This window comes from Triticum aestivum, chromosome 2B (assembly GCF_018294505.1).
Source record: "Triticum aestivum cultivar Chinese Spring chromosome 2B, IWGSC CS RefSeq v2.1, whole genome shotgun sequence".
NCBI classification, from domain to species: domain Eukaryota; kingdom Viridiplantae; phylum Streptophyta; class Magnoliopsida; order Poales; family Poaceae; genus Triticum; species Triticum aestivum.
The window spans coordinates 124,214,196-124,238,314 of record NC_057798.1 but is presented as its reverse complement, the minus strand read 5'-3'; the positions used below and the strand labels follow the sequence as shown (position 1 = coordinate 124,238,314).

General features: G+C 46.2%; 1 protein-coding gene and 3 long non-coding RNA genes across 4 annotated transcripts; 1 reads left to right on the top strand and 3 right to left on the bottom strand.

The window, feature by feature from the left end:
- Nucleotides 1-2,106: 2,106 nt before the first annotated feature.
- On the bottom strand, nucleotides 2,107-5,900 carry LOC123040775 (receptor kinase-like protein Xa21). Its single transcript, XM_044463532.1, has 2 exons — nucleotides 3,210-5,900; nucleotides 2,107-2,836 (listed from the first exon to the last, which is right to left on the bottom strand). The coding sequence occupies exons 1-2, from the start codon at nucleotides 5,884-5,886 to the stop codon at nucleotides 2,445-2,447; spliced, it is 3,069 nt and encodes a 1,022-aa protein (XP_044319467.1). The 5' UTR covers nucleotides 5,887-5,900; the 3' UTR covers nucleotides 2,107-2,444.
- A 1,189-nt stretch (nucleotides 5,901-7,089) lies between these two features.
- LOC123040774 (uncharacterized) lies at nucleotides 7,090-9,586 on the bottom strand. The gene is made up of 3 exons (XR_006418256.1): nucleotides 9,448-9,586; nucleotides 9,066-9,320; nucleotides 7,090-8,776 (listed from the first exon to the last, which is right to left on the bottom strand). It is a non-coding gene; the product is annotated as an uncharacterized lncRNA (long non-coding RNA).
- Nucleotides 9,587-13,300: 3,714 nt separating this feature from the next.
- Nucleotides 13,301-16,052, top strand: LOC123040773 (uncharacterized). Its single transcript, XR_006418255.1, has 3 exons — nucleotides 13,301-14,647; nucleotides 14,736-15,518; nucleotides 15,603-16,052. It is a non-coding gene; the product is annotated as an uncharacterized lncRNA (long non-coding RNA).
- Nucleotides 16,053-18,493: 2,441 nt separating this feature from the next.
- On the bottom strand, nucleotides 18,494-21,168 carry LOC123043848 (uncharacterized). The gene is made up of 3 exons (XR_006419629.1): nucleotides 20,907-21,168; nucleotides 18,907-20,813; nucleotides 18,494-18,832 (listed from the first exon to the last, which is right to left on the bottom strand). It is a non-coding gene; the product is annotated as an uncharacterized lncRNA (long non-coding RNA).
- Between the last annotated feature and the right edge of the window lie 2,951 nt (nucleotides 21,169-24,119).

Below are 24,119 nucleotides of genomic sequence, written 5' to 3'. Positions count from 1 at the left end.
TATTGATGATGTGTGTTACAAGAGTAGATCTACCACGAGATCAAGGAGGCTAAACCCTAGAAGCTAGCCTATGATATGATTGTTGTTCGTCCTATGGACTAAAGCCATCCGGTTTATATAGATACCGGAGAGGGCTAGGGTTACATAGAGTCGGTTACAATGGTAGGAGATCTACACATCCGTATCGCCAAGCTTGCCTTCCACGCCAAGGAAAGTCCCATCCGGACATGGGACGAAATCTTCAGTCTTGTATCTTCATAGTCTTGGAGTCCGGCTGATGATGATAGTTCGGCTATCCGGACACCCCCTAGTCCAGGACTCCCTCACCCGTCCTCTGTCTCCGGGGATAATCCGGAGCCCCTCAAGGATCCGGTCCCGTACCCCGAGCTTAGCTCAGCCTGCGGAAACCAAGGATCGACTAGGGCACAGACTGCCCCCCCCCCCCCGCCCCATTACGACGGAATTTGGCCTAGAGCCCTCAAGTTCGGCGAGCCTCGCTACGTTAAACGAGCCACTGGACCGAATTCAGAGAATGACCATCTGGGAGTACCTGCCCTCAACCCACAATCAGCAACCCTTCGAGGCGTACCATGGGGAATTTTGCGGCCCACCCATCACCCACTTGGTAGCCACTGTCGAAGATTTAACCGGCATGCTAGATTATAATTCGGAAAACGCTGAATACATGGACGAGGATAGCGGAGCCACGGCTAGCACCGATGTTGCCCCCCCCCCTCCGTCATCGGCCGTTGGTCGGCCACGTCCACCTGTGACATCTACATGGTGGACACCCCCAAGGACGGCAACGACACTGCCAATCAGGATAATAACAAGCCTGGAGATGAGCCACCCAAAAGTCCCAGACAGCGCCACCGATAAAGGCGCGTTGAAGCCATGCGAGCAACGCGAACTCCACGGAAAATGACACCATGAATAATACAGATGACCTCGCGGGAGCTGCAGCCAACGAACATCAGCAGGATGACGCCGCGGGGCAGGAGGACCCGCTCAACCTAGAAGACCTCAAGGACTCCGAAGACAGCAACTACCTCCCACCCTCCGATGAGGAGGCCAGTCTCGGGGATGAAGATTGCATCGTCCCTGAAGACCCGCTAGAGCAGGAACGTTTCAGGCGGAGGCTTATAACCACCGCCCGCAGCCTGAAGAAACAAAAACGCATAATCAAGGCTGAACAGGAAACCCTCAACGACCGATCGACTAAAGTCCTAGTCGTCGAAGAAGGGTACGGCCGTGAATGGCCAATCAAAAGTTATCACATGCGACGATTATTGCCACAATTCGACAATGAGGCCGTAGAGCCAAACGTGTCCAACACACACCCGCGCCGAACAGCCGGACCGCCCCCTTAGGGGGCGGGACAGAGAAGCTGACGAGGCCGAGCACCCTGCCGCTCCACGCCGCCGTAATGGCAAGGATAAAGCGCGACCTTCCTACAAATATGACCTCCATCATGACCTAGACGCTCGAGGAGGCCATACCAGGTCCACCTACGGACCTAGAGAAGACCCGCCCGCTCACCGGGACGACTGACTGAACCAAAAACGATAGAGTTCGGGAGCGGCAGCGGAGCCGGATGGCCGAAGACCTCCGACGCGATATAGTCCGAGTTCGAGGCGCCGCACACCCGCTGTGCTTCACAGAGAGGGTAATGCAACACCAGTTCCCGAAAGGTTTCAAGCCCGTGATGTCCCGCCCAGGCGCAGGGCAAGGTCCACCGGATTCTGCTCGACCTCTTTATGATGTCCTCCGACGCACAAAAACATACGGCCCGGTTTATTCTCAGGGCCCACTGCACCAGATCGTTATTAACCTGGTTTTATTTACACCGACAATTTCTCTTATAAAATTACATATAGATGACATATGCATGTCTATTCTATCACCGTAATAATTCAACTGATGATATTAGATTTAAAACATTTAATTCAAATTAAAACATAATAAATGGTTTAAATCATTGAAAGTAAACATAACATATGGTCCAAATCATGCGAAGTAAACATAACATGAAGAATTTTATTGCCCATGGAGCGCTCACAAATGCTCAACAAGGTCATCGCGAAGTTGTTCATTCCCTCCACGGTTTTCAATCTCTCGATGTGTAGAAATAATAAGTAAAATTTTGATAATATGATTTTAAGATAAGATTGATTAAGCTTCAAACAATAATTGCACATTTTAAAGACGTTGCCCACACGAGGCCACTGTGCTACTCTTGTACCAAAAATAGCGGAAGGAGGATAAGAGACTCCAGCTAATTTACAAGCTGCTGATAAAATATTCAGCACAAATCGTTCTCCATATATACTAGTCTTTCTAAGTTGATCGATCACTGGGTTGTGTGCGTTATCTTGATGCAGAGGACAGGAGATGCATAAAGTCCTTATTTACGCAAAATGATCGACCGCGGGCAGCGCCAAGCATCAATCAACCATGACATGGTGGTTGTCCCATCTCAGTAGCTTCTCTTTTGCTGAGTTTAGCTCTTTGACAACATCATGCATATCGGTGCGCTCTCTTGGCAACTCCCTGGAGCACCCGAGTCCACATCGTATCACCGTGAGCAGGCACTGATAGATATTGTCGCGGTCATGGGTATGGTTTCCTTTCTTATTTTGACCGTTAGTAAAGAACAGTTTGTGATCAACTATTTCCATGACTGTCTCAGGAAAAGACATCTCAACCAGTTTCTGAAGGCTCATCCCATCTACAAACTTTTCATCAGTTGGACTTACTCCAGTGAATATCTCGAGCAGAAGAACCCCATAGCTATATGCATCGCCCTGCACAGATGCTTGAGCTCCCATGCCATATTCTGAAAATAAATAATAGGGAATTAATGCCTTTCTTACACATGGTGCATTTTCTATCAACAGCTGAATTAATGCTAAAATGGGCATAGGTTTTTTTTTCTGGAGGCGGTGCTACTGCTGCTTTCAGTAGTGTGTGAATGCGAAAGTAAACTTATATTTGTTCCATTCTTATTTGCAACAGAAAACAAGCTATTAATTTGTTAGATATGATTAAGTGCATAAATAGGCACATGGACTTTTCTAAAACTAATTATCCATGTAACTGTTCTTAAGAAAATCATGAAAAGGTAAACGTTACTGATAGATATGCTAAAACATAGTATATCTGTCCGCACAAATATATACAAACATCCACATATATGCATATATATATACCTGGGGGAATGTAGCCAATAGTACCCTTGATCCCGGTGCTTGTTGCCGAATGAGATATCATGGTATCTTGTTGAACCAAAAACTTTGCTAATCCAAAATCACCCACATGTGCAACCATTTCACCGTCCAAAAGAACATTGCTAGGCTTCAAATCGCAGTGCACAATTGGCACTGCACCGTGGTGGTGGAGGTAGTCTAATGCTGTGGCAACATCAATTGCTATGTCCATCCTCTGGGTAAGGCCTAGAGCTTCAAATGGTCGAGCAGTGCATGCTGTAGGATGTAGCCAAGTCTCCAGACTCCCATTCGGCATGAACTCAAAAACCAGTGCCTTGAAATCAATACCGTTGTGATCCGTACTGGAACATGAGCTCAAAACCTTAATAAGGTTTCGGTGCCGTATATTTCTCAGTGCCTCACATTCAGTCACAAATGTCTTAGAACCAGCTTGCTTTTGAAGGTCAAGGATCTTTACAGCAACAACTGTTGGAGTTTCAAAGCTCATGGTGGCTTTGTATACTGTTCCAAATGCGCCTCTTCCGACTAGATTAGCCTGAGAGAAACCATCTGTAGCCTTGAAAATGTCATTGTAGGACACCCGCTTGAGTTCAAATTTCAAGGCATGACTGGATTTTGCATTGCTATGTGATCTCTTGGAATATCGACATGCAAAGAAACATATGGCCATGCACAAGCTTGCAAATGCACCAATTATGGAAAATGCAATTGCAATGGTTCTCCAGTAACCTTTTTTGTGTGTTTGGACATGTATGCCACATCTTTGTAGCTTCATTTGTGATATTCCACCACAAAGATCAGGATTTCCTCTTACATCAATTGCAGTAATGTTAAGGAATACTCCTCCTTTGGGTAGTTCTCCCTCAAAATTGTTGAAAGAAATATTCAAGAATTGGAGCTTCATCTGATCTATAGAGTGTGGTAATTCACCAGAAAAAGAATTGTGGGACAGATCAAGAACTTGCAAAGATCTCATGTTACCAAAAGAGGATGGCAAGGACCCATCAAACATGTTCCTATCAAGATAAAGTGCTTGCAGTACTTCACAACCATCGATGGTGCTCGGAATTTCACCAGATAAGTTGTTATTTGAAAGGATTATACTCTGTATGTTCTTCAGCTTACTGATTTCCAGTGGCAATGGACCGCTGAGATGATTATGCGACAAATCTATGGCCATAGAAAGGGAGTAAGACATTATTTCTTTTGGAATAGTACCCACTAACTTGTTATCTGAAAGGTTCACGGATTGTAGCGATTGCATACGACTCATCTGCTCTGGTATATTCCCTTTAAGATCATTGCTTTGGAGAAAGAATCCACTGATCCGGGTAAGATTTCTAAACATCGACGGGATTTCCCCAGATATGGAGTTAAGGGACAGATCTATTATCTCAAGTCTCAAGAGGTTGCCAATTTCCTGGGGTATGGGGCCACTAAGTAGCATGTTGTCTAGCAGAATTCTAGTCAGACCTACTAGGTTACCGATTACAGCAGGGATGCTTTCTGAAATTCCACTATATCTCATACTAAAAAAGTAAAGACTAGTGGAAAGGTTTCCTATAGAGTTAGGTATCATTCCTTGGAGTTGGTTCTGGGCGAGGTCTAACACTTGCAACTCTGTGCAATTGCTTAACTGGTCAAGAAATCCCCAGTCTCTAGTTGTCTTGGCCTCAAGTAGATTGTTAGAAAATGCTAATATCTCAAGGTTTTGCAAGCTTCCTATGCTAGCAGGAATGGGACCTGTGAATTTGTTACTAGCAATTTCAATAGAAGATAAGTAGGAACAGTTGGATATTGACTCAGGGATTTGCCCTTGAAGGTAATTTCCAAATATAACCAGACTCACCAGGTTAGGAAACGAAACACCAATATCAGAAGGAAGACTACCTTGGAGACTGTTGTAAGCTAGCTGAAAGATATCCATGGATGAAATATTGTACAAGGAAGGCGGTATCTCGCCAGAAAGATCGTTCTCGTTAACGCAAATGGTTTGAAGTACATGGAGCTGGCCAAGAGAAGATGGGATGGAACCAGTCAGATTGTTCACATCCAAACGAAGTAATAGCAAACTGGTTAGATTGCCAAGGTCTGGTGGGATGTTTCCTACGAGGTTATTAGAGGTTAACACCAGGTTAACTAGGTCCGTACATAGTCCAAGACTAGAAGGGATCATGCCTTGAAGGTTATTCTTTCTGAGGTTAATAGTGAGTAATCTTGTGCAGTTTCCAAGAGTTGGTGGCATATGGCCACCGAGGGTGTTGTGAGACAGATCAATGGAGCTTAGTCTAACCAGCTTCCCGAGCTCTTCCGGGATAATTCCGGTGAACTGGTTATCACTGAGGCTCAGCTCATAGAGAAAGGTGAGGTTGGACAAAGCTGGAGATATCTGACCTGAAAGACGGCTAGAGTTTAGAATGAGAGAAGTAACACGGTCAGGATGACGGCGGCCGCACTTGATGCCCGGCCACAGGCAGTGGTGGACAGAGCCATTCCACGAGGATAGTATCTTCAGTGGATCACCTGATACAAGAGACTTGAAGGATACAAGCGCTAATAGATCGGTTTCGTTGGATGCGGATGTTGCTGGGACAGGAAGGAGGATTGAGCACAGAATGTGAAGGTATATTACGAGGAAGATGTAACGGGAGGCTTCCATTGTTTGAAGGAGGATGCGAGTAGTGTGGTTGCTGTGTACTCTCCGCCTTCTTATCTTATACACACAGCGTGAAGGAAAACAAGAGATGGTTTCAGTTATTATTTAATTTATGATAAAAATGATCCTAGAAGAGATGGTCATGGTTTCAGTCTGAACAAACCACCTCGATAAGTTAAACTTTCTTCCACTCCCGAGACTAGAATAGGCATGGAGTCCCAATCATACTGACTAGGCTCAGTTATTTGGGCGTCGACTCCAAAAGACTTAGGACGTCAAAGTCTTGGACTGAGAATGACTAGGTATGAAAAATATCTGCACCGAGAACGACTAGAAATTTTGGCCCCCAGTGCAAAATGCAAAGTGGGACACTAGAAAAATAAGGGCAACCGAAGATATTTCACTCGAGTACTATGTATGACCTTAATATATGTTATTTGATAATACTGTGAGGAAGATGTATAACGGGAGGCTTCCATTGTTTGAAGAATGTGAGTACTGTCACTAGTCACAAGGTGTACTCTCTGCTGCCTTCTTATCTTATACACACGGCGTGAAGGAAAACAAGAGATGGTTTCAGTTATTATTCAATTTATGATGAACATTATCCTAGAAGAGATGGTCATGGTTTCAGTCTGAACAAACAACCTTGACAAGTTAAACTTTCTTCCACTCCCGAGACTAGAATAGCTGAATAGGCATGACGTCCCAATCATACTGACTAGGCTCAGTTATTTGGGCGTCGACTCCAATAGACTTAGAACGCCAAAATCTTGCACTGAGAACTACTTGGTATGAAAAATATTTGCACCGAGAACGACGTAGAAACTTCAGCCCCTGGTGCAAAATGCAAAGTGAGACACTAGAAAAATAAGGGCAACCGAAAGCGAAAATCCTCTTCTGAGCTCGGGCTCAGCTGATCCCGAAATCCAGACCAATGGTTCACATGTGGATGTGTGCGTCGCAGTGTATTTCTATTCCGTATATGCCTTTTTGCGACTGTTGTTGAGATGCATTCAATGCGACGATGCGTCTCGCTGCCGTTGAGGGACAGAAGGACTAGAGATGGCTCAGCAATAGTTCTGAGCGTTCATGAGCCTTGTGAGGCGTCTGTCCAGACGGTGGCCAGAGCACTGGCCATAAATGCCAACCCACACACCCATTCCCCATCCAAAAAAAAAAAAAATCCCCTCTTCGTGTTGATCCATTTCCAGCTCCATCTCCGGCAGTTGCGTTGTACTCCACGCGCTTGATGCTGAATCCATGCTCGTGTATGACAATGTCTGCGAGGAGCAGATTCCATCAGCAAACGACGCAACACCTCATCTCCTCTAGAGAATCACTATAGATGGATTGGTCAAGAAGGGGGGAATCCATGATCACTTGATCTTTCGAGAGGCCAAAAGTGTCACGCCCACCGGACGTTCAGGTTGAGCCACTCGCCGCCGATTGAACAAACGAGCGCCCTGTCTGATGTAGCCGCTAGCTTTCAATTATGTTTGAACTATTGGCAATTGCTGAACTGAGGCAATCCCTGTTTTATACTGCATCCGGGGCTACCCCAGGACCCCGCACGCATTTAATCTGCCCATCAGTTTTCTGAATATTGAAAATGAGAGTGCCCGCTGAAGACCTACTCCGTCGTGATCATGCATGGTGCCCATGTGTCAACCCAGCACATCTTCAGTTCAGGAAGCAAAGCACACACCATTTCGGACGAAAGACAAATAATCGGCTAGACTGGGCATATGTCCCATTTTTCTTGGTGTTTGCAGAATTTTTTTCCTAGGGAGGAACACAATTTGTCTGCAAGTAAATTAGTTCATCAGAATTCAAACAAAAACCATACATGGTTCATCGCAATTCAGACATACACACACAGAGTTCATGCTCTTAGATACAGCAGGACACACGACCATCTAGACTGAAGGAATATAGAGTGGAGGAGTGTCCATTTCAAACACGCTGGAAAATCCCCTGGTTAAGAACATTTAGCCCGAACTGAAATTTTTATAGCTCAGTTCCCAGTAAAACCAATTGGGATTTTGCAGGTATTCCGCCGATGCCCTTCTATTCCGCAGTTCTTGCATTTCCCTGGCTTCCGTGACTTCTTTGGTGCATCCCCTCTATCCGGTCATGTGGTCCTTTTGTGATCTTCTCGTTGACAAATGCTGCAGAATCTAGTTGGTTTACTTAACCCTTTGTATGGGGCTCTGTCTCTGCTGTTTGTCGGCCTTCCAGTGCCTCTATGCTTATCCGGGGCTGAAAGACCATGCAGCCCATTCACACTAGCAGAATGCCCAGCACCGTGGCATCGTCCATCTCCTCCTTCCACATTTGCAATGTCCAAGGTGCCATGTAGCCTTGCACCCATTGTTTCAACCAATTGGTCCTCAAATGCCAAACCATCCCTTTTCTCCGCCAATGGGGCTCCACTCAGCAGCAGAGCGCCGAGACCTGCATTCACATGGTCATAACATGCAGCACTTGCATCCCCCATCTACACGACTTCCATGGCCTTCAGGTACAACATTGCATGCCTACACGTGAACGATAGGTTTACTGAATTATCTCACTAGTACCGGACCAAGTGATCTGGCAGTATATCCCTTGCGTCTCTCGTCCACCGCTTCACGACATGGTGCTTAGGGATCTCTTCGAGGCGTAGAATCTCCATCAATTGTGTGATCATCAAGAGAGAAAAAAGAGTCTTAGTCTTCAGTACCACAATTTTTCTCATTTTATTTTCTGATTTATCCGAGAAAATCAATCTTCTTCGTGTACAGTGGACCCAATGTTTCTTTTTCTTTCTTCAGGACATGCCACTTGCACCATCGGTGCACGATGCCAGGGTAAGTCTTGCTGATCGCCACTTCCATAGCTCTGCATTGGTCTGCAAATGAAAGAAAATTTTACTTTGTCAGATGTGATAGTTGCTCGATGAACACTCATACTTTTCCACAAGTACTGGTGCTCTACATAGTTAGACGTTCAACATAACTGAACCGGGTTTCTGAAAGTGAATCAGACTGAAATTCTTGTATCTGCCAACGCAATTCACCAGCTAAACAAAAATTCATCAACAACCCTTGATCTTAAAATGCAAGGTACGTGATACACACAAGAATCCACAACAGAATGCAGCTATAATTACCAAAAAAAACTGCATTTTTTCCTCCTACCTTTTGGTCCACCCAGGGGCCTCTAGATTTACTCTGTCAGTGTGCTGAGCTGACCTCGTCGGTGAAGCAGCATGTCGCCGACGGGCACCTTCTCATGGTACATCCGCCCCATCCTCGCCATCCTTTTGAGCCATGCTAGATCCACCATCAGAATCACCTGCTTCTGCATTCACTGCCCTGTTTCCTATCAGGTAATGCAGCAAAACCGGATCCGGCTGTTCAAGGCTGTCAGCGAATTCCTCTCTTATTGGGAACCTGAGAAAATCGGCAACCATCACCGGAAGAAAAGGATAGATCGTCAGGGGGGCACTTCTATCAGCTGATGGAGCTTATGGGCAACAAATCCATAAAGCAATAAGGCATAGATCTGCTGGGAACTAACCTGTCAACCACGTCAAGCAAAAACTCCATGACCGCAGTGTCCATCCCACCAGTTGCCGGCGATGAAGCACGAGTGGGCGGCGCCGGCGAGGGTTTCCAGAACAAACGAGGTGATGGGAGAGGGTGGAATACTTTTTTTCTTTTGGACACATGCGTGCGGGGGTGGGGTGTTGCCGATTTTTTGTCCAAAAGGACCCCTGGCCAACAGAATTGCCAAAAAAAACCACTGTCAAAAATATTGTCAAAAAAGACCCCCTCGCTAGTGGCGGCAGGCGCGGCAGGCGACACGTGGCGCCTACCGCCACGCCAGGAGGCGGCCGCGCGGGATATAACCGTTTGTGCACAGTGCGCCGAGCCGGGACGGAACGGCCAGGCCTGGTGGGCCATGCCGCCACCCAGCGAGGCGGCCTCTGTTGCCGCTGTTGGGCGCGGGCCGACAACCTGTGATGCTCGCGGGCCCCGCCTGTGGGCCAGGCCGCCACTGCAGCAGGCGGCGACCCTGTTGCTGCACACGCGACAACGACGCAAACGGCGTTGATTCCGGTGGGCGCAGATTTTCACAGGCGCTGCTTTTCCCCAGTTCCTTGTTTGCTTTCTGCCACAAGTTTCGATGATTCAGAATCGGATTCCCGCCTAAACTTTGTAGTACTGATTGCTACGTAGACGATACTGATTAAAGCAGTGCGTGATTCTCGCTTCCGTCTATTTCTCCAGCCGAAGCGACAGCACTCAGGCGTGCTGTTTTCAACGCGTGTTTTCCTGCCGCACACTCGAGAGCGTTGTTGTTGCTGCGTGTGATGAGACACCGCGATGCTGGAATCCGATGCCGCGGTAGGTGAGTTCTGGCTAGTTCTGTCGACAATACAGTGTTCCTCTTCTTTTTAAACGCACATCCACGGCTCCGTGTGCATACACTCTCTCTCGCATATCTCTGGTTGCCTTCTCTACCTCTTTGCTCTCTCTAAGCGCATACACATACAGAAAGAAAAACTTGGTAGCCACTTCTACTCGTGATTTTGGTCGATTTGGAGTTGGATTTTGAAGATGATGAAGTTGAAGAAAAGATAGATTAAGGTAAGATCTATCCATTTTTGTTGGTTTCGTTCACATGCATGATGTTTTTGTTCTGTTTGATTAGTTCCTAAGTGTGTATTCTCTATTGTTTTAGGCATAATTTTAGCACTTGAAGGAGTCATTTAGAGCTTGAGGAGTAGGATTTGCGTTGCGAAAGTGAACTACGAAGTTGAAGATCAAGGTATGAGCTTTGCAATACGTGTAATTTTTTGTGCATGCACGATGGTAATTAGTTAGTCTTTTAGCCCGTCATTAGCTATGCGATGTTAGTGCGTAGATGTTAGAAATAATTTCAGACGACAAATACAACATTTATAATATTTTTTTAGAAGAGTAGATTGAACATGTTATATCTATGTTAGGTGCATCCATTAGTATTGACATGCGAGAAATCTTAATACGGTAATTAGGAAAAAAACTTGTACAGTAATTGTTCATTGCATGTGGTATGTTATTTCATATGGTATGTTTATTAATAAGTCTATAGTTAGGAAGCGTAGGTTTACTTTGTTATGTCGCAATAATCTAAATTTTATATGTTAAGATTATGTGCTAATGTACTTGATGATGTATGTAATTAGATAAAATAATTCATCTTGGTAGCAAACAAGGAGGAGATGACGTGATTGAAGAAATTGTGTTTCTATCTTCGCTGTCCCTTTTGAGGTGATGACCACATACATGCAAGTGCTATTTTCATACTTTTGATAGCAGAAAGAAAAATCCGTGTGTAATATTGATGTTCATGTGATAATAGGTTGACTCAGTTCATATAGTACTGGCGACGGAAATTTATTCGAACTATTTGGACTTTTAATTGCATTCGCAAGCACATCCATATTGAAGCTAAGGTATAAAATGACACCGTAATTTTGTTAATATTTTTTATATTGATGTACTGTTGTGAATAATGTGCATGCCGCTGCAAATATTATTATTTGTAAATAAATGATTGCTATCGTATGCTATGAAAAAATTATATAAAGCCGGAAGAAATTAAATGTTTTACTCATATGACATTAAAATGTTATTATTGTACTGTTATGTTTAATGGTTGTTGTAAGAAAATTAATTTGTACTAATAGTCATTTTTACTCTTGTAGACGAGTTTGAGAAAAAATAGATCTTTAAATACACTTTAACCAAACCCTTAAAGTCTACGCAAATGATTCTAGAAACAAACCAAATATTTGTAACAAAAATACGGTTATTATTTTAGTCGTATGATATATAAATGTTGTCATCATTACTAAATGTTCAGTTACTAACTATTTGAAATGTAAAAATGTATGGTGGTTAGGTACTATGGAGAATTTAGTAGTGTACTATAGGAACGTCTTACGTGACGGTCCTTTCGGGGTGGATGTGTCCTTGTGCGAGTCGACTACAATTGTAATGAGAGACATGGTCAACGTGGGTTACGCAGCAGTTAGAAGGTACATCCGAGCGGTGTTTGGCCCAGGGATGCAGGGGAAAAAAATGACAATGGAGGCCTTCATCGTTGACGGAGGAAATGATGGGACAGTTGCCCGTTGGGGTTTGCGGCCTGTCACAGGTGATCGGTCGTGGGGGTCGTACATGAGGTTTGCAAGCAATCCCAATAACTCAATGTATGTTCAGCCGATGGTGTATGTGGAGTTCATTTCAGTCACTGATGTTGCCGGATGCAGTAGCAGGGGTGGTGAGGTCGAGTTGGCCATCACATCAGCCCCTAGCGTCGGCCCATCAGAACCGACGGGCGGCCAACCTATGTATGACACATGATATTGGTCTGCGGCCGTTGACATGAGCAAACACGTGGAGGGATTGCCAGAGGCGCTAGATGATGATGATCATTCTTCTGCGTCTTCGGAGTCAAGCGAAGAAGAAGATGTTCTTCCTCAAAGGACGGTCGCGGCGGCACTTCAACCTGGATTTTTACAGGATATGAGCATCACCAACGAATTTCACTCTACTTCTGGCCTAGGAGCGGGGAGCCTGGAGGTTGGGCAAGTTTTCCCAGACAAGAAGTCTGCTTACCAGGCAATGGGTAGCTATGCAATCGGCATCCACCACCAGCATAGAGTGAAGCAGTCTGATAAAAAAGAGTTGAAGGTCATATGCACCCACACCGTGAAAGGTTGCCACGGAAGAGTTCTCGCTAGACTGAAGCCTGGGGTATGTCAGTCATGGCATATCACAAAAATAGTGGAGCATACCTGTGAGCAAACTGGGACTCTTTCAAATCACTGCAATGTGACAGCAAAATATGTGGCACAGATAATGGAAACGATTGTGCAGGGAACTCTCAACATTAGTGTTAGGGCTCTGCAAAAAGATGTAGAGGATCAAATTGGCTTCCCTGTTAGCTACAGCAAGACTAGGCATGCGAAGGAAAATATATTCAAGAACTTGTATGGTACCTATGAGGAGGCCTATTCTTATGCCCCTAGAATGCTTCATTAGATAGCAAGTGCTAATAGGGGGACTCAAGTTTGGCGGAGAGAACGTCCAAACCCAATGAACCCGGGTGAACTAATCCTGGACCGCTTATTCTGGGCATTCGCCCAGACTATACAAGCCTTCAGGTACTCGTTATGTGTACTTATATTAAATTTAAATTGAATCTCTTTGTATTATTGTACTCGTGATGTTAACTTCAGATAATTAATATAAATCGTATCTCTTTGTATTTTTTAAGTTAATTTTGATTTACATTTGTATTTGTGTCTTCCTCGTAATTTATATTTGTATGTTTGTGTGCAGGTTATGGGTGAAGTGCCAGTGCTTTTGTAGGGGCCCCATGACGCCGGCCACCGTTGCCACCTATTTTTGAACCCAAATACTAAGCATGATTATCGGCCTTTCAGACTTCGAACCATAAAGAAAACATGGCCAATACACAATTCTTTCCTTACTCACCTTGACGCATATGGACTACAAGGTTTTGCTAGGCTCACATCAAGCGAAGACCCTTCCCAGTTACGTTCGGACCCATCCCTTTTGACATCCCTCATTGACCGGTGGAGACCTGAAACCCACACCTTTCACTTTCGTTTTGAGGAGCTTGCACCTACACTGAAAGATGTTTCTATGATCACTGCTCTACCAATTAGAGGTGAGCCGTTAGTCTCTCCAAGAGTGTCTCCATCTTGGCCATTAGATATAGCAGCCCGTCTTGGGATGGAAATGCCAGAATCACAACGTACTGGTGGCCCTCGGGGCATCCCACTCGTCTGGCTTCATGATAACTTCCGTATTTTATCTAGCTTCGCCAATGAGGAGACGAGAAAAAGACATCTGTTTGCGTATTTGTTGTGGCTCTTCGGGACTCTGTTTCCAAATTCACATGGGGACGTAGTTCTCCCTGATCTCATCTACATTGCACAGAATATGGTAGATGAACCTTTACCCGAGCAGCCAAAATACAGCTTCGGTTCTGCCATGTTATCTCATACATATAGAGGCTTGTGTGATGCCACACAAAAAACCTCTTTCGCACAAAAAGCTCCATTACTTTGTGTCGCCTACGAATTTCTACAGTTGTGGTCCTGGGAATACCCCCCTGTAGGACGACCTCGTATAGTACAACCCGCACACCCATACGACTTTAGTGAGGGTGGTAGTGCAACTATGGCCACCAGGTGGACAAAGGCACGGAAACGTTGGTCTCCAGATATTGCGAAAAATTGTTACCCTATGTACCACCAGCAGTTTGAGATACTTGATGAGGCAGAAGTCACATGGAACCCGTGGACTCAGGACCAACTACAAATGGTCTTTGATGCTCGACCCTTCACACTAGGCATGTTAAGCGATAGTGCATTCTGGCTGACTCGCTGCAACTTATTGTTCCTGTGGTATGTTGAGCCTTACAACCCAGAGCGTGTAATGAGACAATTCGGTCTCTATCAAGAAATTCCACCACCTTTTCCAAGACGTATCGATGAGGAAACCCATAAGTAAGATGTGACCTCCCTAAATAGTTAGTGTCTTTTTTAATTTACTAAACTCACACTTTGTTACATAATTTGCAGGCTAACCAATATGGGCAGGGGTTGGAATTTATACGATTGGAGGAAACACAACATTCAATGGGTACAGAAGTGGGAAAATGAAGCGCTAGTAGATATAGTGCATGAACTTAGGTATATTTTATTTACATTATTTTATTTACGATGCATGAAGATACTTTGCTTTCATCACAACGGTTTATGTAATTATTTAATTTTACAGACCATACGATGGAAGTACAGATCAAGCGTACAAGCAGTGGTACTGCATCAACACACGTGCTAGCCTGGCCAGTCAGCCAACTACTATACCGACACATCTCACACAGGAGGAGCAGGCGCGGAGACATATTGAGCTGCATGCAGCTTACTATTGTGATCAGATGGTAATCACTTGTAACTTTTTTAGGTCCATCATTTCATAATCATTTGAACCAAATAACATCCAAATATTGCTCAACTTGCAAGTTGCAACGAAGTAGGGCAGATGGCTATGGAAAGCATGCCTGCCCAGGGCCCAGCTCGCCCGTCATTCAGCAAATGTTTTCAACAATACCTGGTAACAAAGTTCAGATGCGGTAGAGGCGATGATGTTGTCACTGGAGCGTACAACATGCCAGTAGCAAGGTCAGCCAGACCGAGTGCGGCGCCGTCGTCCAGACCGAGCGAGGCGCGTACGAGCCATGGGCAGTGGGGGGAGAGTCCGAGTACTAGAACGACATTGCCACGACATGACTCATCTCTGCCACTGCATCGCTCTTCTTCGGTGCAGCTTCGTCAGGGGCAGACATCTCAGGGCCATGGCAAGGGCTTGGATTCGATGCCCAAGCAGACTCTTTCCCCTAACCCATATGCGTACACAGGATATGACGCATACACCCAAGGTGAGGGATCTTAGTCGTATCTCTCCACGCGAGGGATCTCCATGCCCGAGGAGACTCGTGTACCAGATTTAAACCAGTACCACGTACAATGGCCAGACAGTACAGGCGAGGGATCTGATCAGGTAGTCATGTTTACATTTTAATGCATTTACAATGATAACATATATTATCCTCTAACAGTTTGTTAACAATGTTTCTATGTGCAGGGTGGCATACCTGATGTTAATTGGGACGATGAGAACACCCAACGTGGCGTCAACACAGGCGTCCCGGGAGCATCACATGATCATGGCGACACGGTTACATCATTAGTTACAGAGTTCTTCGGAGGGGACGTTATTGGCCCATCTTTTATCCCCGCGGAGTCACAACCATACACCTACAATTATGCTTCAGGTTCGTAACAAGGATTCCCGACTCCACCACCTACACAGGAGTCGCAGACACATGAAGCCGAATTGGAGTACGGCCGCGGTCTTCGTGTAACTCGGCCACCTAATCGCTTGGAGCTTTCCGGTCGTAAGGAAATGCCATGTGGTCATCGTAAACTAGGGTGATTCATCTATCCACGTGTGTGACCCATTGTATCTACATATGTCAGTATCAGACTTTTCGATTTGAACATCTATGTATGCTGAAATAAAAATGCACCAGTCTTCGGCTTATGTTTTCGCGCAACCCTTTCCCCTCAATATTTTCCCGCTAACGCTTTCCCTCCATATGAGCCCGCCACCCGTTTCCTGCCAACCCCTTCCCGCCATATCTTCCTGCCACCTGTTTCCCGCCAACCCCTTCCTGCCATATGTTCCTGCCAACCCTTTCCCGCCATACTACAATCGTTCTTTCCCGCCATTTTCTCCTCTCTACCTATAAAACCCCCTTCAGACAGAGGTGGATAAGCATTCGAGTGTAGTGTAGTCAAGATGTCCCATTATCCTTTCGATCGTAGTTTTCACCCTGGGATGAGCAGCACTCTTCTCAGGCTAGCTACCGATTTCAGGATGGACAATAGGATAGTTCCATGGGACGAACTCACCAGTAGTGACACCATAATGAATGAGTTGGCTCACCAATTACGTAGGTCTGGATGGCCTGAAAGGACCTATGAGAAGGTACGTAAAGAACTTTTTAGGTTGCATGCAAGGTGAAAGAAGGTAGTGGAGCCGAAGAGTGAAACTTTCAAAAGGACTTTAGAAAAGCATCCATTTTTATGGACTGAGAAAAACGAGGACGAAGATGATATCTTCATGCCGCCGCTTTTGGGTTCTGCATCCTCAAAGGGCAAGAGTACTGCATCCTCGAAGAGCAAGAGTTCTGCATCATCGAAGGGTAAGAGTTCTGCATCCTCGAAGGGCAAGAGTTCTGCATCGACGGAGGATGACAATGATGCCTTCATGTAGTTTTTAAGCTGTATTCCAGTTCTACCGTTTAATTCAGATGTACTTGCATTATTAGTTTGTACTCTCTTATTGTAGGGCATTGTGTTCTATCTTAATTTGTAGTTGTTGCACGATGTTCAACATTAGTGGAGGGGAAAAAATGCCACTACTTTATTCTAAAACTATATTTTTTCCCATTACAACACGGTACAACTGAAAATAAGATACATCGTAGATTTGAAATATAGCTACATTTAACTACTGAAATAAAGCTACATTAAACTGCAGAAATAAAGATACAAATGATTGCGAAATTTATAATACTACCACAGGGATCTACTGAGTCCAGCGTGGATATTTTCCTTTTCCATCGCCAGCTTCTTCTGCTGCCTTGGCCTCACGAGCCCTTTCTTTCTTTCTCTGCCTCTCCGCCTCACGAGCCTCTTTTTGCTGTCGTTCCTGCTCCTTCATGCGACGAGCCTCTTCCCTGTTTTTCTTTCCTAAATCCTGAAAAAAACGGTGTTGCTCCGCATATTATTCTTTTAACTCCCTCTCTTGCTCTGCTTTCTCCTCAGCTTCCGCCTTCTCGCGTCGCTCTTCCGCATAGAAACTATTCCATGCACGGTGACTTCTTTCACGAACCTCAGTCACTGCCCAAGCCGACATCTCCGTGTCAATCCAATGATAGTACGTGGCGAAGGAGACTACAACAAGAAACAAGAATGTTATTAAAGAATATATCAAAATACAGAGAAAATTAAGCGGGAAATTTTAGGATTCCTGTAGTGTCGGCACAACAGCTTCCCGCAACATCGGATTCCCGCAGCGAGTGACTGATTCCCGCAGTGCCGTCGCATCCGCTCAAGCAATAGCCAGAGCAATTCTCACAGTGTTGTCCCATCCGCTGAGGCAAAAGAAGCTAAAGCAGGACTGATTCCCGGGCGAAAGAATCTAAAGCAGGGCACCAGCGTGCATTTTCCCGCGCGTGGCAATCACCGCCGTCAGCGTCGCTGTCGCACACGGGAATCAACGCCGTCAGTGTCCCCTTGTCCGCTGTGGCAGAGAGGCCGCCTCAGCAGCTGGCGGCCTGGCCCGCAGTCACGTCGCCACTGCAGCACGGCCTGTCGGCCCGCGAGCGACAACGGCAACAGAGGCCGCCTCGCTGGGTGGCGGCGTGGCCCACCAGGCCTGGCCGTTCCGTCCCGGCTCGGCGCACTGTGCACAGACGGTTATATCCCGCGCGGCCGCCTCCTGCGGTGGCGGCAGGCGCCACGTGTCGCCTGCCGCCACTAGCGAGGGGGTCCTTTCTGACAATGTTTTTGACATGTGGTCTTTTTTGGCAATTCTGTTGGCCAGGGGGTCCTTTTGGACAAAAAATCGGTGTTGCCCCGCTGCGCTGACCGACAGACGGCTCAGGCATCGACCCCGACCTAGACCCATTATCTGATCTGTGGCCCAGACAAAAAAGGTGACGTCCTGGTCCACGGCCCAGTGGGACGCGCAGTGCAGTCCGTCCTGCCGCTACGCTTCGGGCCCACGACTTCGCCACTGTTTCATACCGTATTCCCCTGTACCCCTGATTTACCACGGCTCGGGTCTGACACACCATCTGGATTTGTTCACATCCCGAGCTTGGAATGGACGAGCGGGATTTCGGGCTCAGCTGAGCCCGAGCACCAAATCGTCGCTTCCCAACCGAAAGATGCTTCACTCGAGTATGACCTTAATATATGCTAGGAAGATGTAACAGGAGGCTTCCATTGTTTGAAGGATGTGAGTACTACGGAAATGCAATTCGGCTCCCAAGTCCAAATGCTCCTACAATCTATACCACACCCTTTTATCATGATCTGTGCTATGTCCTATAAAATGTGATGTATTCACGGCCGTATCACCATTTTGGAACAGTGACCTGGCACACGCCTGGCTATCGTTTAATGCACGCATGAACCTCTGCCCGCCGTTGGTCCAGACGGAGACTGACATTTTTGTGCTGTTTGGGCGTCATCTGTGCCCTCCACCCCGTCACTAACTAGGCCACCACTAGATTCAGAGAACTGGAAACGAAATTGTTGCGGGTGAGGAGCCATAGCCTTGTGCAAGCATCAGTAAAGAAAATTAACGCAAGAACCTCCATATGCTGGCCTCCTTCGGTAGTGCACGCGATCGTCATGTTTACTCCTCGACAGGAACTGGTACCCTGAGTGTGCCAAGCCCAACTCCCAGAACTGCATGTCTCAAGAAATCGCCTGATACACAATTTCTCAAACAGAATCAAAATCAGTTCAGTCAAATAAAACATCCCGTAAGCGTCATTTTATGTCTCCACATCTATCACAGCATTCTACTACAAACAGAACTTCCTAGTTCTGGAGTACACCCACCCCACAGGAAAAAAGAAAACAACTGATTTTCAGACTTGCTGAATTATGCATTACAAGGACCTGTTACACCTGGATTGCTGTAAAATTTTCACCCAGAGGATTTGAGCAGGTTTTCTTCCTATGTGGTCACGGCTGCTACTGGTAGCCCACATCAGACTCTTAATATGGCTCCCAACACGACTGAAAAAAATGGCTCCCAACATCAGGTTGCACTCTAAACAGGAATTCACAGTCCTTGGCCAAAGTGCTTATAAGTTTTGTCCAAAGTCAAAGTATCTCTACTTTGACCAAACATATAGAAAAAAAGTATCAGCATTCACAATGCCAGATCAATATTGTTAGATTCATTATGAAATGTAGTTTCATAGTATATATATTTGGTATTATAGGCATTGGTATTTTTTAATATAAATATGGTCAAACTTTGCAATGTTTGACCGGATGCAAATCTAATACGCGGAGTAAAAAGGACTGGAGGGAGTATCTCCGCAAACATATCTATTGTCTTGCTAGCATCATTTCCCGCCTGGTCTTTGTTGATTTTCTCCAATGTCAAACCTAGTGCTGGCTCTACCACATGTTCACCCAACTTATCTGCATATCCTCTTATCATTTGCTCGAGTACCCCCACCCTGCTGGGACATGGTGTTATATCTGCTGGATGACTCCCCACCCTAACCCTGCAAAATCAAACATAAAGTTCTTCAACAGGTGCAGTAGCAGAGCAGATATATCGACAGATTTCTCAATTTAAAGTTTGAAGTCATTCACCAACGGCAGCGGACATTCTCTTTGTGAGTTCTGCAGTTCTTACTAGTCTGGAATCATCAATATATCCAGCACTACAGGTTCGTGGGGGATGGTTTGTACCTTGGGTGTGAAGTTCACAAAATCCGTTAGCTCGGCCGAGTTGAGCACCGGCCGATTGCTACAGATTGACTTTTTTCAACCTATACCAACCTATATACCACTCTAAACAGGAACATGGCCTTCTGTTTTCTTTTTATAGAATTCCCCTGCAATTACAACTCCAGCTGCACATTAATACCCAGGAGCACACATACGGCAATCACAATGTGATTTATTCAATCGAGACTTCCAACATACTCCCTCTGTCCTAAAATAAGTGACTCAACTTTGTACTAACTTGTACTAACTTTAGTTAGTACAAAGTTGAGTCACTTATTTTGGGACGGAGGGAGTGACACTTACAGAGCGTGCAGATCATATCACATACTGATGCAAGAGACGAATGCATTTTTATGAATATGCTAATTACCTCCTAGTCTATCCCGGCGATTGCAGATTCACCTTGCCAGTAGACTGAGCGGAGCCTCCATCGCCACTTTCTGTTCGATCTTCAATTACAGTGTCTCCATCCAGATGTGCTTCAACGCCCCCCCGGTCAATGGCATCTGCGATGTCCCCCTCACTCTCACTGAAACCGGACATGGCGGCGGCGCCAGCAGCCACACTTGTTTCCTCGCCGCACAGAGCAGCAGGACCCCGTGCTGCCCAGTTAAGCTGCGCTCAAATCGTCCGAGAACCGCCCCGCGAGATCCATTAGCTGACTCCTCTTCCCCACGATCAGCCCCACCAATCAAACTCCACTAGGGACGCCGCGCTAGCCGCCTCCGCCGGGAAGACATGCAACCTGCGCCCGTTGAATTGAAGCTCTAAGCTTCTTTTTTTTATGCTGGACGGTAATGAAGAACAATTTGTGCTGCACAAGGAGGGATTCTTTTACCTGTCTACCGGAGAGACGGGGAAATCCATCGCCATGGCTGCGCCTCCGCTGCTCGGAGACAACGTCCGCGGCCGCGAGTAGACAAGCAGTGTGCGAGCTCGCCGCCGCCATCCCGCTGTAATTTCCTCGGCTCGATCCCCTTCTCCTCAAACAGGACCGAAGCTGGTGGATGGGATGCATTCATTTGCCTGCTTGTATAATGGGTCCTTGACGAACTGTACTCAAGAGACGAACACCTGCGCCTCTGGTACAAAATGTCTCTCCGCTAAGACTGCCCATAGAGCAAGGTACAACTGAGCAAATTCACTAGCAATGATTTAATACCAAAAGAGATGATTTGAGTAACATATTAACATCCCATACAAAGACAAGATGATCTGCAATCTAATAAATAAAGTGTTGTATGACACTACACATATGTTAGGGCATCTTTAACGTCGACCCGCTAAATTTCTTCCGCATCCGTCCACGGATAGGGGGATTAGTCTGCAGACACGGATGCGGAGGCGCCATCCAACTGTAGACGCATACATTTCAACCCGCATTTAACCCAACATGACGAATTTCATGTGAACACGGCGGATTTCATTAAAATTCGACGTTTAACTAAAAAAAAGCCCCTATACAGGACGACCACCTCATACGCGTGGCCGCCCTGCCCCGCCGCGCCGCCGTCGCCGTCCGTGCCATCATCATTGTCGTCATCATCGTTGTCGTTGTCGTCATCGTCCCTCCAGCGTCGGTACATCACTGGAGGGCCATGGCATCCTTGTCCGGCGGCCGCCTGCCGCTTGTGGAGGAGCCTCTCCGTCTCCTGCTGCGCCGTGCGAAGGGCCGCGACGGCCATTGCCGACGTGGCGTTAGGAGTCCTGACGGCGGCCTTGCCGCGACCGACGTTTGTGGAGCAGTTGCCAAGCGACCACTCCTCGCCGATCTTGGCGAGCTTGCCATCAAGGCGGCGACAGCGCCTAGCAGTTGTCTTCGCGGTGCTCACGGAGCGGTCGAGCGCCCACGCTGTGGCGAGGTCTGGGTCGTTCCGGATCCATTCCGGCGCCACGTCGCTCTTGGCGAACACAGAGCAGCAACTGTTATCACTAATCTTGATATTACTGTATCAGCACTTTAGCTTGTTTTTTCGTCATGCATGTAACTTAGGTGATCTAGGAAGTAGCTAGTCATCAAGACGTCAGTTGAGTGCGCGGAGAAGACGAGATGCCGGGCGGCCATGAGATGCGGCGAGCATGGTGAGATGTTGATTGCGGTGTGAAGCCGCGGTGCCGTGAGATGCGGCACGATCACGTGAAGTACCAAGGCGCACTGGAGTCAAAACTGCTGAATGGACTAGTTGGACTAGAGCCGAGTGAATCGGTGTACTAGTTTGTTAGTTTGCAGTTTTGCATGCATGTAGTTTGCTTGGTCAGGTAGTTGCCGAGTAGTATGGATAATGGAGGAAGTCTAGGACATGGTTACTGCATGGAGTGGTTAGTGGAGTAATGGGCCAAAGTAGTTGCATGGTGTGAGTGGTGCATGGTGGTTGTGGCTGCATGAACCGTGGAGTGTCTAAGTCCTTGTATAAATAGTTCCCTTTGAGTGAATGGAAAAATGGTTGTGAGGCCACAAGCACAATGTAGCCACGGTGGTCACCAAGGGAGTTCTCTAGGCAAAGGCATTGTGTTGCTCTTCCTTGGTATATGGGTGCATGAGTGTGTGTCCATGTGCGTGTGTTCTTGAGAGAAACAAGAAACAAAGAGAGAAGGTTGAGTTGTGAGAGACAGCCAAGAGGAAGAAGAGCGGCACTGCGAGAGGCAGCACCAATAATTGGTATTCAGAGCCTTGTCGACCCATGTTGGTGGCGTCGCGGTGGACAGCATGTGAGGTGGAGGACGCCGGCGCGAGGTGATGGCCAGTGGCGGCTCAATGCCGCCGGTGGGACGTTGCTGTGTGATGCCGCGAGGTGATGATGGTGTGGTGATCAGCGACGCGATGACTGATACATTCATTTTGCATCATATTTTCCTACTGTTATTTATGTTGTTTTATTGTATAATAATGCTTTTTGGAGTAATTCTAATGTCTTTTCTCTCATAATATGCAAGGTATGCACAAAGGGGGAGAATTCTGGCAGCTGGAAATCTGGACCTGAAAAAGCTACGTCAAGCTACCTATTCTGCACAACTCCAAATGAGTTGAAACTTCTCGGGGATTTTTTATGAAATATTTAAGAATTATTGAAGCAAATAAGTACGAGAGGGGGGCAACCAGGTGGGCACAACCCACCTGGGCGCGCCCTGGTGGGTGATGCCCTCCTTGGCCCACCTCCGGTGCCCATCTTCTGGTATATAAGTCATTTTGACCTAGAAAAAATAAGGAGAGGACTTTCGGGACAAAGCGCCACTGCCTCGAGGCGGAACTTGGGCAGGAGCACTTTTGCCCCTCCGACGAAGCAATTCCGCCGGGGGAACTTCCCTCCCGGAGGGGGAAATCATCATCATCATCATCATCACCAACAACTCTCACATCTTGGGGAGGGCTATCTTCATCAATATCTTCAACAGCACCAACTCCTCTCAAACCCTAATTCATCTCTTGTGTTCAATTTCTTTCAAAACTATAGATTAGTGCTTGTGGGTGACTAGTAGTGTTGATTACATCTTGTAGTTGTTTACTTATGGTTTATTTGGTGGAAGATTATATGTTCGGATCCATTATGCTATTTAATACCCCTCTGATCTTGAGCATGTTTATCATTGGTGAGTAGTTACTTTCGTTCTTGAGGTCACGGGAGAAATCATGTTGCAAGTAATCATGTGAACTTGATATGTGTTTGACATTTTGATGATATGTATGTTGTCATTCTCTTAGTGGTGTCATGTGAACGTCGACTACATGACACTTCACCATATTTGGGCCTAAGGGAATGCATTGTAGAGTAGTTATTAGATGGTGGGTTGTGAGAGTGATAGAAGCTTAAACCTCAGTTTATGCGCTATTCGTAAGGGACCGATTGGATCCAAAAGTTTAATGCTATGGTTAGAATTTATTCTTAATACTTTTCTCATAGTTGCGGATGCTTGCTAGAGGGTTAATCATAAGTAGGAGGTTTGTTCAAGTAAGAACAACACCTAAGCACCGGTCCACCCACATATCAAATTATCAAAGTACCGAACACAGATTAAGCCAACATGATGAAAGTGACTAGATGAAATTCATGTG